We start from the raw sequence: 18,682 nt of genomic DNA on the forward strand, positions 1-18,682 counted from the left end.
CTACAAAGACAATGTGCCCACCTTACTTCCTGCACTGGAGCGTGATAGGAAGATGCGCGAGTACAAGCGCACGTTGGTAGACGCGCTACTGAGAGCATTCCCAAATGTCACAGGGGAACAAGTGGAAGCCCAAGGCCAAGGCAGAGGAGGAGCAAGAGGTCGCCAAGGCAGCTGTGTCACGGCCAGCTCCTCTGAGGGCAGGGTTAGCATGGCAGAGATGTGGAAAACTTTTGTCAACACGCCACAGCTAACTGCACCACCACCTGATACGCAACGTGTTAGCAGGAGGCAACATTTCACTAACATGGTGGAACAGTACGTGTGCACACCCCTCCACGTACTGACTGATGGTTCGGCCCCATTCAACTTCTGGGTCTCTAAATTGTCCACGTGGCCAGAGCTAGCCTTTTATGCCTTGGAGGTGCTGGCCTGCCCGGCAGCCAGCGTTTTGTCTGAACGTGTATTCAGCACGGCAGGGGGCGTCATTACAGACAAACGCAGCCGCCTGTCTACAGCCAATGTGGACAAGCTGACGTTCATAAAAATGAACCAGGCATGGATCCCACAGGACCTGTCCGTCCCTTGTCCAGATTAGACATTAACTACCTCCCCATAACCATATATTATTGGACTCCAGGGCACTTCCTCATTCAATCCTATTTTTATTTTCATTTTACCATTATATTGCGAGGCTACCCAAAGTTGAATGAACCTCTCCTCTGCCTGTGTGCTAGGCCTAAATATATGCCAATGGACTGTTGCAGTGGTGGCTGACATGAAGCCTGATTCTCTGCTATGACATGCAGACTAATTCTCTGCTGACATGAAGCCAGATTGTCTGTTACGGGACCTCTCTGCTCTGCCTGTGTGCTAGGCCTAAATATATGCCAATGGACTGTTGCAGTGGTGGGTGACGTGAAGCCTCATCCTCTGCTATGACATGCAGACTGATTCTCTGCTGACATGAAGCCAGATCGTCTGTTACGGGACCTCTCTGCTCTGCCTGTGTGCTAGGCCTAAATATATGCCAATGGACTGTTGCAGTGGTGGGTGACGTGAAGCCTCATTCTCTGCTATGACATGCAGACTGATTCTCTGCTGTCATGAAGCCAGATTGTCTGTTACGGGACCTCTCTGCTCTGCCTGTGTGCTAGGCCTAAATATATGCCAATGGACTGTTGCAGTGGTGGGTGACGTGAAGCCTCATTCTCTGCTATGACATGCAGACTGATTCTCTGCTGACATGAAGCCAGATCGTCTGTTACGGGACCTCTCTGCTCTGCCTGTGTGCTAGGCCTAAATATATGCCAATGGACTGTTGCAGTGGTGGGTGACGTGAAGCCTCATTCTCTGCTATGACATGCAGACTGATTCTCTGCTGACATGAAGCCAGATTGTCTGTTACGGGACCTCTCTGCTCTGCCTGTGTGCTAGGCCTAAATATATGCCAATGGACTGTTGCAGTGGTGGGTGACGTGAAGCCTCATTCTCTGCTATGACATGCAGACTGATTCTCTGCTGTCATGAAGCCAGGTTGTCTGTTACGGGACCTCTCTGCTCTGCCTGTGTGCTAGGCCTAAATATATGCCAATGGACTGTTGCAGTGGTGGGTGACGTGAAGCCTCATTCTCTGCTATGACATGCAGACTGATTCTCTGCTGACATGAAGCCAGATTGTCTGTTACGGGACCTCTCTGCTCTGCCTGTGTGCTAGGCCTAAATATATGCCAATGGACTGTTGCAGTGGTGGGTGACGTGAAGCCTCATTCTCTGCTATGACATGCAGACTGATTCTCTGCTGTCATGAAGCCAGATTGTCTGTTACGGGACCTCTCTGCTCTGCCTGTGTGCTAGGCCTAAATATATGCCAATGGACTGTTGCAGTGGTGGGTGACGTGAAGCCTCATTCTCTGCTATGACATGCAGACTGATTCTCTGCTGACATGAAGCCAGATTGTCTGTTACGGGACCTCTCTCCTCTGCCTGTGTGCTAGGCCTAAATATATGCCAATGGACTGTTGCAGTGGTGGCTGACGTGAAGCCTCATTCTCTGCTATGACATGCAGACTAATTCTCTGCTGACATGAAGCCAGATTGTCTGTTACGGGACCTCTCTCCTCTGCCTGGGTGCTGGGCCTAAATTTATGACAATGGACTGTTGCAGTGGTGGCTGACGTGAAGCCTGATTCTCTGCTATGACATGCAGACTGATTCTCTGCTGACATGAAGCCAGATCCTCTGTTACGGGACCTCTCTCCTCTGCCTGGGTGCTGGGCCTAAATTTATGACAATGGACTGTTGCAGTGGTGGCTGACGTGAAGCCTGATTCTCTGCTATGACATGCAGACTGATTCTCTGCTGACATGAAGCCAGATCCTCTGTTACGGGACCTCTCTCCTCTGCCTGGGTGCTGGGCCTAAATTTATGAAAATGGACTCTTACAGTGGTGGGTGACGTGAAGCCTGATTCTCTGCTATGACATGAAGACTGATTCTCTGCTGACATGAAGCCAGATTGTCTGTTACGGGACCTCTCTCCTCTGCCTGGGTGCCGGGGCCTAAATATCTGAGAATGGACTGTTCCAGTGGTGGGTGACGGGAAGCCAGATTCTCTGCTATGGAACCTCTCTCCAATTGATTTTGGTTAATTTTTATTTATTTAATTTTTATTTTAATTAATTTCCCTATCCACATTTGTTTGCAGGGGATTTACCTACATGTTGCTGCCTTTTGCAGCCCTCTAGCCCTTTCCTGGGCTGTTTTACAGCCGTTTTAGTGCCGAAAAGTTCGGGTCCCCATTGACTTCAATGGGGTTCGGGTTCGGGACGAAGTTCGGATCGGGTTCGGATCCCGAACCCGAACATTTCCGGGATGTTCGGCCGAACTTCTCGAACCCGAACATCCAGGTGTTCGCTCAACTCTAGTCATCAATATCAGATTAGTGGGGGTCCAACACTCCATGGCCCTGCCGATCAGCTGTTTCAGAGTAGCTTAAGCAAAAGAACTACACAGCTTCAAGCTTATAAATGGAGCACTTTTTCCATTCACTTCAATAGGAGCAGCACTGCAGTAACCATCTCCAACAGCTATATGTACAATGGACGGAGTTGTCTAGTTCCTGCCAAATAGATGTTTTGCATGTTCGAATATTCCCCATTTTGAATCTTCTAAGGAAATGCCAGGAGATTCTCTTACAGCAGGAATAATAAGCAAAGTGTAAGTATGCTGTGCTGGACCAAACTTTCAGGGCCAGTGTGCTGATGTATTACTAGTAGTACGTATAACCAAGTATTTTTCAGCTGTTATGAAAAGCAATATTAGAATGTGTCTGAAATAAATGTTATATTTAGGCCTGTCCCTGTCTGTACACCTCCCAGTAATAAATGCTGAATGTGAGATCTGTGTATCGTGTCTGTCCATATTGCTGTTGCCTTTTCTAGCTCAGATGTTTTGTCACATGAGGGATCTCTGATTTCCCTTCTACAGCCCAAGATGTTTGATAGATCTCTTCTCCATTGCAGTGGCAGACACTGATGCAAAGTCTGCTCTGGAATGTTTCCTCTCTCTCTATACTCATACAATCAGTCTGTATATCACTTCCGCTTTCCTGTGTGTGTTTTTTTGCTACCTACACTGATACAGTTCAACTTGTATGATCTCCCGAAAGACTTGGCTGCTTTCTCCCACCTCCACACTCTGATATGCTATTTACAAACTCTTTATCACAAATCAGGGCACGCACCGAAATGGTCAAATTTCTATAGTGAAGGGTACAATAAATTGCAGGCATGAAGGCACAAGAGGGATAAGTGCAGCTCTAATTTCGCCCAGCCCCTTACCGTGCCTACTTGCACAATCACCCTAGTAGTGACCCACAACTGGATGACAGTCCTTATAATAAATATGTGCAGGAATAATGAAGACAATACACAAAAGACAAGACACAAACAAAAAGAGTAGTCAGATATACTATGTCAGAACCAGGAGGACCAAAACAGAACAAAATGGTGAGAGGCTGGACGCACCCAATAGTCAAAGTCAAATTGGTATAATAGTGATAGAAAGAATAAAAACTATGGAATTACTAAAATTAGAAAAAGAGAAAACAACTATGTTGATGAGGATAAGGTTTTCACTGACCATTTGAATACTTACCTTTGTTCAGTATTTTCAGTAGGCAGCTCTCAGAATTGTGACCAAACAGAACCAAATTGCCAGAGGCTGGGCGCAGACAGAGAAAACAACTAGAATAAACTCACAAGCAAACAACAGTAGTCCAGAAGCCAGGGAAATTTGCAGGAGCCTTGTTTAAATACCCCGTCAGCTGGGGTCGCACTCCGGCTTTACTGCATGCCGGGCCCTCCCATGTGACTGGTGTGGTGACGTTCTGAAGCTACAGCATGCAGCGTGACTGGACCAAGGCCCCCGTGTCAAACCCGGATGAAATGCCAGCCTAGCTTTCCCAGCAAACTGACACTGCTGCTGATCGGAGGCTGTGGAGGCCGGGGAAATCATCACAGCCAATCTGGTTTCCTCAGCAACAGGACGGTGTTGCTGATCGGTGGCAGCAGTGGCCAGGGAAACATAATACTCTTTACCCTCTCTGGTGCCTAACACTGAGAAAAGTCAGGGGTTAAGCAGAGAGAAAGAACTGACACAGCCACGACCAGTATGCTGTATACTGTTGGGTCTATCTCAGAACCAGCAGGACAACAAGCTATGTACATGTTACACACTCAACAGCAGCAAAATTATTTTTATTGAAGACTATTTTGTTCCTTAATTTTGTATTTAGGGAACGAATAAGTAAAAAACAAAACAAAATAAATAAGTGCAGTGTCCATACTCTTTAACAAAAATGTGGTCTAACAATGTTCAGTGCAAAAACTTGCCTCTTCATAGTGTAGTCAGCTTAATACTGCAGTTCATTCCAGTAATTCATTTTAAACTAGGTAAATGGAAGACATAAACTTGCTTTATAAAATAATATTAGCATAAAGCGATGATAAAGCCATTTAGCTTCTAGCTTTGTACGCATAGTAAAATACAACAATAAAAAAGACCTTTAGTAGCATATATTAGTTTCATAAGTCATCATAACTTTTCTTCTTTGATGTTTTAGCCTCTTACAAAATCTAGTATTAAATAGCAAAGGTTTAGCAAGTTTTCATGGGTTCTACTAGATGAAAGTAATGTATCATCCATAGTAATTTCATGTCCTCTCTCCCATTTGTATGGAAAAGAACATCAAGTTTCTATTTGAAGCCGCAAGCGCTGCATGCATTTCCAATCCAGTCACTTTATATTGGAAATATGTTTTTTTAATGTAATGATAAGAAATTTCTTACAGTGCAAGTAAAATAATACATCTCCAATTATTGCAACAATAAGATATTTATACTAATTGTAAAAGTTATGAGTTATTTTTCAAGAGGTTTAGATATCAGATCAGTGGTGGTCCAACACCCAACACCCCAAGAATCAGCTGTCTGAAGGGCCTACAACACTTGGGCGAGTGTAGTAGCTTCTTTATTGTTTACCAAGTGCCGTATATCTTCAAATGAATGTATAAAGCAAAAATGAATCCAGCTTCATAAAAAAAATGATTTATTAAGCAAATGAATGGGACAGAGCTAAATGTAGTACCATACACAGCCACTACTAAATGCACAGCACTGTGCCTGGTAAAGAATGAAAAGATTACAGTTCTCGCTCAAGTGCTCCTTCAAAAGGCTACTTTCACACTAGCATTTTTGATGTATCCATCAGGGTTCAGCAAAAACGCTTCCGTTACTGATAATACAACCATCTGCATCCGTTATGAACGGATCCGGTTGAATTATCTTTCAACAGATCTATCATGAACTCCATTGAGAGTCTTGCTTCACATCCCATGACGGAAACCCGCAGCATGCTGCAGTTTGCTTTACGGTATGGGAACGCAACCAAGCGGAACGGAATGCATTTTGGAGCATTCCAATCTGCTGAGTTACATTTTGACCCCATTGACAATGAATGGAGACAAAATAAAAGTGTTTTTTTTTTTCCGGTATTGAGACCCCATGACGCATCTCAATACCGTAAAATAGAAACGCTAGTGTTAAAGTAGCCTAATGTGGATGACCGAAGCCATACCCTCTCTGATCTGGTATTGATGATCTAGACTAAGGAGGATATTAAAGTTCTGAAAAACACTGTTACTAAATGTTCATTTTAAAAATAGAAATGTGCATTTCCTTAATAATAATAGTCAACTTTAAAAAGGCCATATTTTCCCATCTTAAGGTCACTGTTTTATTACACAGATTGGAATAGATTATTCTTAAGAAGAAACTGAACAAATTTAGAAGAATTAAGAGTGTGCTTACCATGGGAAATAAATACAAAAGAATAATGCCAGAATAGATATAGAATACTTTAAAAATAATAAGTATAATTGTAGTCAACGCTTCTAAATAAATGAAATAATAACTTAAATGATAGCAGTACATGAACAATTACTTCTGGTTATACAATGATCCTCATTAGTCTTATGTTAGTTACAGGTTGCAAAAGCTTTATAAAATTGAAAGCAATTAGGACTTGCTTACAAAAAAAAATGTATTAATATTTATAACTTCACAGACAGAAAAAAAGAATCACATAAAAACTGCATTGTAAACTAGTCCTTGTTATCTCAAGTGTTACCATCTAACATGATGTGAGGTGTAGGGTGTTTATGTAGTACAGTCCAACCCCGAATTATGACCTGGGATATATATTTTTTGTTTACTTTTACTAAGATTTATGATTGTTTTTGTATGGCTTTAATGGTTTAATTGTTATTCACTCCAACTGTTCGATAGATTGCATACTTCTCATTAATATTCACATAACATAATTATATCCATATATGTACAGAAATCCTCCATCAAGTGACATAATGGATATATTAAAAACTCACGTGCACAGCATAATTAAAACTAAATTGGGAGCATAGCAGATTACTAACCAGCATGGAAACCCAACATGCGCATGCGCGGAAGTAAATAACTTGTGGAGCGCTGGAAGCGGTCATGTGTTGGATTGCGCTCACGTGACGGTCAGCTGACAGCCGGGTGTGCGTTCCACCTCATTGCCGCTTCCTGCGGTACACAAGTTATTTACTTTACTTTCGCGCATGCGCAGTTGGCTTAGTTTGACACCGAGCGCATGTGGGGTTTCCATGCTGGGTAGTAATCTGCTATGCTTCCAATTTTGTTTTTAATTAAGCTGTGCACATGAGTTATTAATATATAATTTATGTCACTTGATGGAGGATTTATGTATATGACTATAATTATGTTACGTGAATATTAATGAGAATTATGAGTCAGCATATTAGGGATTGATAGGGAGTATCACATGAATTTATATTGTGTTTTAAATCTTTTTTTAATGATTTTTCTGACAATTATGTATTATTATCAATTATCTACTTTAACCTATATACAGGTGAAACTCGAAAAATTTGAATATTGTGCAAAGTTCATTTATTTCAGTAATGCAACTTAAAAGGTGAAACTAACATATGAGATAGACTCATTACATGCAAAGCGAGATATTTCAAGCCTTTATTTGTTATAATTTGGATAATTATGGTTTACAGCTTATAAAACGCCAAAGTCACAATTTTGAGGTCCCCTTTGCTCAGGGGGTATGGAGTAATTAGCTGACTAGAGTGGGACACTTTGAGCCTAGAATATTGAACCTTTTCACAAAATTCTAATTTTAAGCTGCATTAATGCAATTCCTTTTCATTTGCATTACTGAAATAAATGGACTTTTGCACGATATTCTAATTTTATTCACAATCCCGGGAGTGCCATGGAATTTTCTTCTTTATGCAATATATCGGATTGTCTCCATAGACGCAGGCACACCATTTACTTTATTTCTGCTGTGCTGCTTTTGTTTGTTTTTGTTATAGATAGAAAGCTAGATAGATAGATAGATAGATAGATAGATAGATAGATAGACAGATAATAGATAGATGACTGATAGATAAATCAATAGAAATATAGATAATAGATGACTGATGGATAGATAGATAGATAGATAGATAGATAGATAGATAGATAGAGACTGAAAAATACATAAGGATTCTACTAGCTATCTAACAGTAGACATGTATAAAGGATTTAATAAAATTAATTTGATCAGTGTATCCAGGTTAAATAATACTCATAGTGTCAGTGGGTTTAGTTTAATTAGTTTCAATAATTTTTAATCTGCAAGTCCTTAGTGCTCTTTATACTATGCACAGTATGGTGCTTGAGTGGATGACACTTAAGCAAGTGGCTAGGTCTCTACGTACTTTTATCTTTTAACTAAACTTTATTACATCCTATAATAAATGTGCTAAAAATATTTTTTGTTATATACTTTAATAATTTTTTTCAACTTTTCTATGTGAAATAGGTGCTTTAGAATCCGTACTCCCATACAACACTGTGTGTGGCAATATGGATTCCCCTGTGGCTGCACTCAGAGCTGTAGATGATGGAGCAACACTGCCCCTGCCTGTACCAGCGCCACGCCGCTAAAGCCTGGCATACATGGCCTATGTCTGACTTTAGCAGATACCAATGTAGTATACAGGCTATTAGCAAAGCTGAGCGGAGTGGGTGCAGGCAGGAGCTCACATAAGACATCACTCTTCTGTCTGTGTCTGACATCTATGCCAGCACTGGTACAGGCGATGCTCCTGCCTGTACAGCTCTCGGTGCAGCCACTTGAGAAATCATACTCCTGTACACAGCGCTGTATGGGAGTCTAAAGTGCCATAGTCACCTAAACTTCCGGTGCCTATTTCACATGGAAAAGTGAAAAATAAATATAGTGTATTAGAAAAATTATTTTAGCACACTTAGAATTGGATTTAATAAAGGTACATTTTAACTACTCAACAATATGTTTAAAACAAATTCTGTGGAAAGAGTATTTATAGAGTGTATAAAGAACACATTTTAGAGAATATTCTAGTCAGACACCATAAATGTACTGCATACTGGTGCAGAATCAAGCATTTAATGAATGAATAAATAATCTGCATAATTCTAATACAGAAATGTTGCTGCTGCAAGCAGCAGTGATCTGGCGCTAAAAAACGGAAATTGGAAGGAATCTAGACTGGTCTTACGGGGTAGTAAACAGGGCATTTCAATGGAAGTAGCACTGTAGTAACCAGTCAGAGTAGACAGAGCTTTGTAGCTTCTGGGGAACTGCTGATCGGTTGGGGTGCGGGGTGTCAGATCCCTGCCGATCAGACATTAGTGGCCTATCCTGAGGATGGGCCATATCAATATTGATATCCTAACTGATATATTTTACTAAGGAAAAGTTTCATCTCTCTCACTTTTTAGCAGCCCGCAGTTCTCCTTTCAATGCCTGCAGGCTCTTTGTTGTTCTCAAACTTAATCACTCACCAATATAATCCGTCTACAATAAGGCAGAAATAAGAAACAGGGAGAAGGAGACAGGGAATGAGTGAAGTGGGGGAGCAGCAGCAGTTTTAATCCACCAGTACGTGAGAGGCTAATGTGATCTATTTACCTATGTAAAGGGGGAATATTAATCACCAATATTATGCGAATATCGATAATGAATATTCATAAATAGGAGGAACCGTCTAGTGATGATTCCGCCTATTTATGCCTTTATATAATAATTACACAATACTTTCGCTATACATTACACTAATCACTACGCTAGCTGCATGCGCCTAACTCACTACCGCTAACAAGTACACGCTACACAAAGGGTACAAATATAACAGTATTTATTAATACCTGACGCACACAATATACTAACAATACAGCACTAAATATACAATCCTATATTACACTACACGTTCCCAATTCCACCCATAAACAATTCACACATACAAGTATATAACAACCCACCCACCTGGTTCTATACTATCCCTATGGGGTACGACGAGGGTTAACGGTGGTCTTACAGGGGTGTAAGCAGACCACAAACAGTATCAGGGACACTAACAAGGCAGGGACCGGGGTAAATCAGGTAGGCACAGTAGGGCAGGGACTAGGGTAAATCAGGTAGGCACAGTAGGGGTATCAGGGCAGGGACTAGACAGAGTTAATCAGGGGTGGCAGGGACTAGTGTAAATCAGGGGGTTAGCAGTATGGGGTCAGGGAATTAAAGGGTTAAAAGTTGGTGGGACAGTGGTAAGGGGAGTAATGCAGGGAATCGGGGTTAATCGTTGGTGGTATAGTGGTAAGGGGAATGCAGAGAATCAGGGGTTAATCGTTGGTGGTATAGGGAGGGAAAAAGGGGTTAATGATACTTAATGTTCTGCTCGTTGTCCAGGGGGGCTCGTCAGTCCAGGGGATGATGCTTCTTCCTGCCGGTGGTGCTTTTCGGACTCCTGAGCGGAGCGCCGCCCGCCTTATTTAAGCTTGGCGGCGCCCGCTCGCAGTCCTCCTATTGCCGCCGTGCGCATGCGCACGGCCGGCCTGAACACGTGGGCCGGCGCGGTGATGTGACATCACCGCGCCGGCCCGAGGATCTCGGAGCGCGCTTCCAGGGGGGGGGATCCTTTGATCCTCCCGCCTGTGAAGAGGACGCCTACCTCCGGCGCTGTAATTACAGCGCTGGAGGTCAGCCACTCACAGGGGCATGGGAACTCTTTGTTCCCATGTCTCTGTTAGGCGTACCATCTCCGGCGCGACCGGAGATGGTGACAAAGGGCAGAGGATCTCATTGATCCTCTGTCCTTTGTAGAGGCCGACGCTGGACATGATTGTCCAACTGTCGGTCTCCTCCACCCCCCCAGCAGGCAGCATGATTCCGGCCATATATGCCCATAGATGCTTGGGGCACATCTATAAGCATATATGAACGGACAATACATATTATGGGGGCACATATATATTTTCAGGGGGCATATATATATATATAATTCAGGGGGCACATATATCAAGGGGGCACATATATCTGTATTCAGGGGGCACATATATATGTATTCAGGGGGCACATTATATGAATTCCCACAGGGGCATGAATGAGCCCCTGGGGAATATCAGAGGCGGATGGGCGCAGGTGCTGGGCACATCTGCGCACATCGCCCTCTGAGGGGATTATGCACCGCTAATACATATATATATGCATGCCCCAGTAGGCATGCATATACAGACGTGGACAAAATTGTTGGTACCCTTTGGTCAATGAAAGAAAAAGTCACAATGGTCACAGAAATAACTTTAATCTGACAAAAGTAATAATAAATTAAAATTCTATAAATGTTAACCAATGAAAGTCAGACATTGTTTTTCAACCATGCTTCAACAGAATTATGTAAAAAAATAAACTCATGAAACAGGCATGGACAAAAATGATGGTACCCCTAACTTAATATTTTGTTGCGCAACCTTTTGAGGCAATCACTGCAATCAAACGCTTCCTGTAACTGTCAATGAGACATCTGCACCTCTCAGCAGGTATTTTGGCCCACTCCTCATGAGCAAACTGCTCCAGTTGTGTCCGGTTTGAAGGGTGCCTTTTCCAGACTGCATGTTTCAGCTCCTTCCAAAGATGCTCAATAGGATTGAGGTCAGGGCTCATAGAAGGCCACTTTAGAATAGTCCAATTTTTTCCTCTTAGCCATTCTTGGGTGTTTTTAGCGGTGTGTTTTGGGTCATTGTCCTGTTGCAAGACCCATGACCTGCGACTGAGACCAAGCTTTCTGACACTGGCTAGTACATTTCTCTCTAGAATTCCTTGATAGTCTTGAGATTTCATTGTACCCTGCACAGATTCAAGACACCCTGTGCCAGACGCAGCAAAGCAGCCCCAGAACATAACAGAGCCTCCTCCATGTTTCACAGTAGGGACAGTGTTCTTTTCTTGATATGCTTCATTTTTTCGTCTGTGAACATACAGCTGATGTGCCTTGGCAAAAACTTCGATTTTTGTCTCATCTGTCCACAGGACATTCTCCCAGAAGCTTTGTGGCTTGTCAACATGTAGTTTGGCATATTCCAGTCTTGCTTTTTTATGATTCGTTTTCAACAATGGTGTCCTCCTTGGTCGTCTCCCATGTAGTCCACTTTGGCTCAAACAACGACGGATGGTGCGATCTGACACTGATGTTCCTTGAGCATGAAGTTCACCTTGAATCTCTTTAGAAGTCTTTCTAGGCTCTTTTGTTACCATTCGGATTATCCGTCTCTTAGATTTGTCATCAATTTTCCTCCTGCGGCCACGTCCAGGGAGGTTGGCTACAGTCCCATGGATCTTAAACTTATGAATAATATGTGCAACTGTACTCACAGGAACATCTAGTTGCTTGGAGATGGTCTTATAGCCTTTACCTTTAACATGCTTGTCTATAATTTTCTTTCTGATCTCTTGAGACAGCTCTTTCCTTTGCTTCCTCTGGTCCATGTCTAGTGTGGTACACACCATATCACCAAACAACACAGTGATTACCTGGAGCCATATATATAGGCCCAATGGCTGATTACAAGGTTGTAGACACCTGTGATGCTAATTAGTGGACACACCTTGAATTAACATGTCCCTTTGGTCACATTATGTTCTGTGTTTTCTAGGGGTACCATCATTTTTGTCCATGCCTGTTTCATGAGTTTATTTTTTTACATAATTCTGTTGAAGCATGGTTGAAAAACAATGTCTGACTTTCATTGGTTAACATTTATAGAATTTTAATTTATTATTACTTTTGTCAGATTAAAGTTATTTCTGTGACCATTGTGACTTTTTCTTTCATTGACCAAAGGGTACCAACAATTTTGTCCACGTCTGTATAACTATGCATACCTACCACCCTTCCTCAACAACCTATCACTTGTACATTGTACTGTATGTCAGTCTTGTTCACCTTTTCATTTTCCTGTTCCTAATACATATATCTTCCTCTGTATCACGTTTATGGGTTACACTATTCCTTGTATGTGGTACATGTACTCTAAACTTACTGTAGATATAAAACACATTTTGTTATGTTCTGAAGCTTAGGATTAATGTATAGTCAATGAGAAGGAATATTCATTTTAAATTATGCTTAGAAATCCTTCTTGCGTGATATAGAGAGTTTGGGGACTTGCCAATCCATGTAATTGTGATGTGATAGTGGCGCTTTGAATAAGATAATTGCTTACTCTGGAATCCTGCTATCTCATATTTATTTGATTGAGCCTTCGGAATAATGTAGTTGTTGACAATCTCCTTTAATAATTTCAGTGATGCTAAGCAAAAATGTAATTTGGATGGCAAATCATTTCTTACTTTTTTAGTTTTCTCTTTTTTCAGACCTTCAGATCTGCAGACATTCTATACATGGACGGTAATTGTGAACACTCTAGTGACCTTGCCAGAAAGCTTCAGTTCACATAGTATCCTCGAGGACTAACGTGTTCATTTATCTTTTAGGAAATGTCACATATAAGAATTTTCTGTTAATATTTAACCATAAATCATTCCTAATCTAAATCCAAATTGTTCCTGTTAATGAATGTTTCAGCTATCATAGGTTGAAGGTTTCCAAGACAAGTCTGGCACTGAAAAGGTTGATTGAGATCCTTCCTAGACATATTGCCTTAAAGGGTTTTTCCAGGCTTCTGAAATGGTCCAACACCCTGCACCCCACCAATCAGCTGCTCCCTGTGGCTCGAACTAGCACTTTTAATGGAACAAGCATAGCTCCGTTCAAAGTGTAGTGGCCATGCTGAGCTGCCGCAGCTCATTTTCTATTGAAGTGAATGGGAGCTGTGGAGCACTAACCTGGCATGGCCAGTACCCTTTGAACAGAGCTATGGTTCCCTTTGAGTTCCAACACGAGAGGCTGCAGGGAACAACTGCTCAGTGTGGATGTGGGGTGTCGGTCCCCCACTGATTGGATATTGATGACCAGTCATATTCTGTATTGCGCCATTTTATTTGTTCCCTTGGCTTCTAGTTCAAGCAGGCCTAGAAGGGATAGGAGTTAAACATAACTGTGTGGCTACACTACACAAGGTTTATTTGTAGTCAGTAACCATGGAAACACATAGATCTGCATAGTTGCTCATAGTTGCTATATATACATAATAGTATATTCATTAAAGGAGTTGTCCGGGTTCAGAGCTAAACCCGGACATAACCCCATTTTCGCCTCTCTAACATGAGCATCCCTTGCCCTTCACTAGACAAGGGCTTGTTTGTTTATATTTTCACACTGCTAGGCAGAGGCTTCCGCCTAGCAGTGTTGCTGGTGATGTCACCGGCACTTATGGGCGGGATTTTGCACTGCTCTAGCAGTTTTACAGGCTAGGGCAGCACTAAAGCCCGCTCATCAGTGCCGGGCTCACTGCTAGGCAGAAGCCTCCACTTAGCTTACCATATGGAGAGCCTGGTATGTCATCTTTGCCCTGTGTTATTCAGCGCAGGGCAAATTAGAGCATCATATCAGGGGGGGTGACTGGGTGAAAATGGAGGTATGTCGGGGTTCAGAGCTGACAACCCCTTTAATAAGAATTTTGTCAAAATCACGTAATTATTTATTTTGTAAGCACTAGAGAAATTAAAATATATATTTTGAATATATAATGCATAAATGAACCTTTCACGACTACTCTACTCAAAGCCACGCGGGTCACATGTTCCACAGTGGAATTTACAATTTTGCACTGATTTGAAGATTTACATGCAGCTTGGTTGCAGATTTTTCTGCGTAGTTGGCACAGATTTCATTTTACACATTGGAAAACCGCAGGGAAAACCACAGCATAAATTGACATGCTGCCTATTTAACATCGAAAACACAGGTTAATTGCCACTACAGTTTTTTTTATACAACATATGGATGAGATTTTGTAAAGTGTCCCCCACTTTGCTGGTACTGTAATGCCACTTGTTAACTTATCCTCATAGTAGAGCTAATCCAACATTCCATGCAAATATAGCCAGCTTTAAAAGGGGGTTTGCTTTTGGGGAGTTATTGGCGTTCCCCCTCCTCCTGGGCAGAACTGCAAAGTGAAGCGTACTGACCTGCTTCCCAGCACTGGGTTATGACACCAGCCTTGGTTTCCTCACTCAGGTTCCCCAACTCACTACACTTTTGCTCCATTCAGTAAAAATGATGTACACATTAAACATGTGGGAGCTTATGGGTGATGGATGGCCAATGGATATGTTTGGTTTAAAGACAAGTTAATGACGGACACATCTTTAACGGCTTTTCAATAAACCTTAAAGAATGGGGTCAGTACAGAGATCTATCCCATCAGCTATTTATCCCCAGGACTGTGACTGTGACGAGGGGACATCCTCTGCGTCTGGAGGAAAGAAGGTTTGTACACAAACATAGAAAAGGATTCTTTACGGTAAGAGCAGTGAGACTATGGAACTCTCTGCCTGAGGAGGTGGTGATGGTGAGTACAATAAAGGAATTCAAGAGGGCCCTGGACGTATTTCTGGAGCTTAATAATATTACAGGCTATAGCTACTAGAGAGGACCGTTGATCCAGGGAGTTATTCTGATTGCCTGATTGGAGTCGGGAAGGAAGTTTATAGTCCCCTAAAGTGGAGAAAATTGGCTTCTACCTCACAGGTTTTTTTTTTTTTTGCCTTCCTCTGGATCAACTTGCGGGATAACAGGCCGAACTGTACGTACAAATGTCTTTTTTCGGCCTTATGTACTATGTTACTATGTAATGGGGGGGTTGTTTGGCAAACTGCAGCATTCTGCCAGACCTGCAAAGGGAAGAGGACTTACCTGCTTCCAGGCACTGGATTCCTTCTACTGCAGGCCTGCAAAGCTCTGCTGGCTCCATCGATGTTAACATCCAGTGTCTGGCTCCCCTTGCAATCGAAAAAATGGTCACATGACACAAGGGGAGCTGAACACCTCCACGGCCAGTGATTGGCTGTGGTGATGTCAAATTGGAGGTTGACATCGATGGAGCCCAGCAAAGTATTGCAGGCCTGCAGGAAAAAGAGCGGGAAGTCAGTGCCAGGAAGCAGGTAAGTCATCTTTCTTTTGTTGGTCCGGTAAAACACGGCCAAAACCCCATCATTCTTGCACAACCCCTTTAAAGAGTTATTACATTAAAGGGGTATTCTAGCTGATAACATTTCTCATCTATCCACTGAATAGTTAGTGAATGTTATAGCCTAACTGTTTTCTTCTTACTGACATATCAGCTATGAGGGTGAGTTGTGTTGAGCATTGATTAAACATATACATTGCTGCTCAATGTGTCGGCAAAGTCCAGGACAGTGGTAGGTTCTCTTGGGCACCAGAATAGCAGACAAACATTGTACTGGGATCAGTTATGTGAACCTCAAGTGTAAAATCTTTGATTATACTGGTTCTACAGATTGTCATCTGGGGTTTATGATAGGCTTTCCAGTATTTTTGACAGCATGAACTGTACAGTCTACAGCACTATGCGTACCTTCAAGAATGAGAGAACATACTGTTCGGGAGAAAGAAGGCTTGTGTACTTCATCATAAGCCAGTACTTTATATTTCTGGAAAGTATGTGGAAAAATAGCTATGGTTATTTTTCCCCTATAAGACCAAAATACATCTTGCTTTATATCAGATATTAAAACCATGCAGAAAGTGCTGCGACTATGGATGTATGGAGGTTCTCAGGACATACATGTATTAATAGACATACATAGCTTCCCTAGCTCTATTGGGGAGATTTATCAAAACTGTTGTAGAGAAAAACTGGCTTAGTTGCCCATAGCAATCAGAGTCCGCCTTTAATTTTCCAAATCTCTGAAAAATGAAAGATGGAATCTGGTTGCTATGGGAAATTAAGTCAGTTTTCCTTTCTACTAGTTTTGATAAATCTCCCCCTATAACATTTGGCTATGACTGTTACAGAATAAGGCTGCCTATGGATAATGACTTACCCCTGTTCTTCCATCATTTCCTGCAGCTCCATGCACTTTAACTCTACTCTTCTTTTCCGCTCATGGTCCAAAATTTCTCTGTGGGCCTTCTTAACGAGGTTCGGCTCCACAGTTTTTGCTTCTTCTTCTGGCTTATGCCAGGTGCCTGAGGCACTGGGCTGGGTCAAACCATTGGCAGCTTCTTGAGGAGATGGAATCCTGGCACCATTGTTGCAAACAGACATCGCTATGCCTTCTCACAGCTATTATTCTTCCTGCGAAAATGCAAACAGATTCATTGAAGCTAAGGTTTATTCCTTATCGTTCACACACCTTTGAAACAGAATGGTAAAAAGGAAATAGTCTCCATGCTCTGAGCCGCTCTGTTAAATTAAAACTGACGGCTTAATGGAGGAAGAGCTATACTAATCTGCTTTTCTGCAAGACAGGGACCAACACTGCCGACCAAGCAGCACACGCTACGTTATGAAAGCTTCCATTGCAGACAGAGAAGTCAGTTCTTATATATTAAGGATTTGGGAGAGCTGACCATGCGTAAAAGACAGCATGAGATTGTCGTGCACCCAAATGGGAGCAAATTGTAGTAGCTAATTGGAGAAGAAGCACTGGCAGTGTTCGAAGCTATTATGCACATTGTAATGTAATTACAGACACACCTTAGGAGTATTGTGGATGGTAAGCTGCTATTAGATGTATTATTAAACAGTGCAGCCGGAATTCATTTTCTTTTCTTTCCTGAGCATAAGCAGATATCAACAAAAATGAGATTACCATGCAATGAAACAGCTGGAGAACCACTGTGATGACAAAAATTATTTCATACCAGAAAATTATTGAGGTTCTGGGAGACATCTATCTATCCAACTGAGACACAGAACATAATTTGTATTGTTTTACTATATTGCTACCACTTTTTAGGTTAGATTTTGTTATAGGTGGCATATAATAATCTACATTATAATTTGTAGTACAGATGTTGCTGAGCTAAAATTGACTCTGATAACACATAGCAATAATCATCAAGTTTAGCTCGGCTGCATCTGTACATTATTGTATTGCCACTGCTTTCTAGTATTTTCTTTAACCCTTTCCGTATCCCGGTCTTTAAAAATGGCTATAGCTGCCAGGTTTCTGCTGTTTCAAACAGCAGACACCCAGAACTAATGTCTGTGATTGGCGATAACACCACTCCCAGACATTTAATACCTCAGATGCGGTGGTCAAATGTGACCACAGCTTCTGGGAGCTGAAAACCTGGAAGTGTCTGGAACTGCTCCCCCACATGGTGACTGGGGTAGCCATTTGTTTATTGTGAAAGGTCTGAGCCTGCTTGAGGCTATCTGGCCTTCCAATGTAGGCCTCCAGGTGGCAGCACTACATTTGAATATACTGCATTTTCTATTGTCTTAGCAATGTCTTAAAACCCACAGATAATTAGAAATGGCAGTCTGGCAATTGCATGATCAAAATGTCATACACATTGCAGAATGTTTTATCAATAAAAACTACAGATCGTCCTGCAAAAAAATGAGCCCTCACACAGCTCTGTAGACATGACTATAAAAAAGTTATGGAGGTCAGAATATGGTGATGAAAATAAGAAATAACTTGTGGTATTGTACTGACCTAGAGAACGAACGCCATGGGTCAGTTTTACTGCACAGGGAACACCATAAAAACAAAACCCATAAAACTGTGGCAGATTTAAATTTTTATTTTATTTGTTCAATTCCACCCTATTTGGAATTTTTCTGGTGCTTCCCACTACATCATAT

General features: G+C 41.9%; 1 protein-coding gene across 2 annotated transcripts in view; it reads right to left on the reverse strand.

Moving 5' to 3' along the window:
* SRRM3 (serine/arginine repetitive matrix 3) overlaps positions 1–18,682 on the reverse strand; it is a 471,986-nt gene that overhangs the window by 248,148 nt on the left and 205,156 nt on the right. For both annotated transcript variants that reach the window (XM_044286538.1, XM_044286537.1), the window contains exon 3: positions 16,908–17,161. In XM_044286538.1, coding sequence (XP_044142473.1) covers positions 16,908–17,131 — 224 coding nt within the window. In that variant the 5' untranslated portion in view covers positions 17,132–17,161. The remainder of the gene's footprint in view (positions 1–16,907; positions 17,162–18,682) is intronic.

This window comes from Bufo gargarizans, chromosome 3 (genome assembly GCF_014858855.1).
Source record: "Bufo gargarizans isolate SCDJY-AF-19 chromosome 3, ASM1485885v1, whole genome shotgun sequence".
NCBI lineage: Eukaryota > Metazoa > Chordata > Amphibia > Anura > Bufonidae > Bufo > Bufo gargarizans.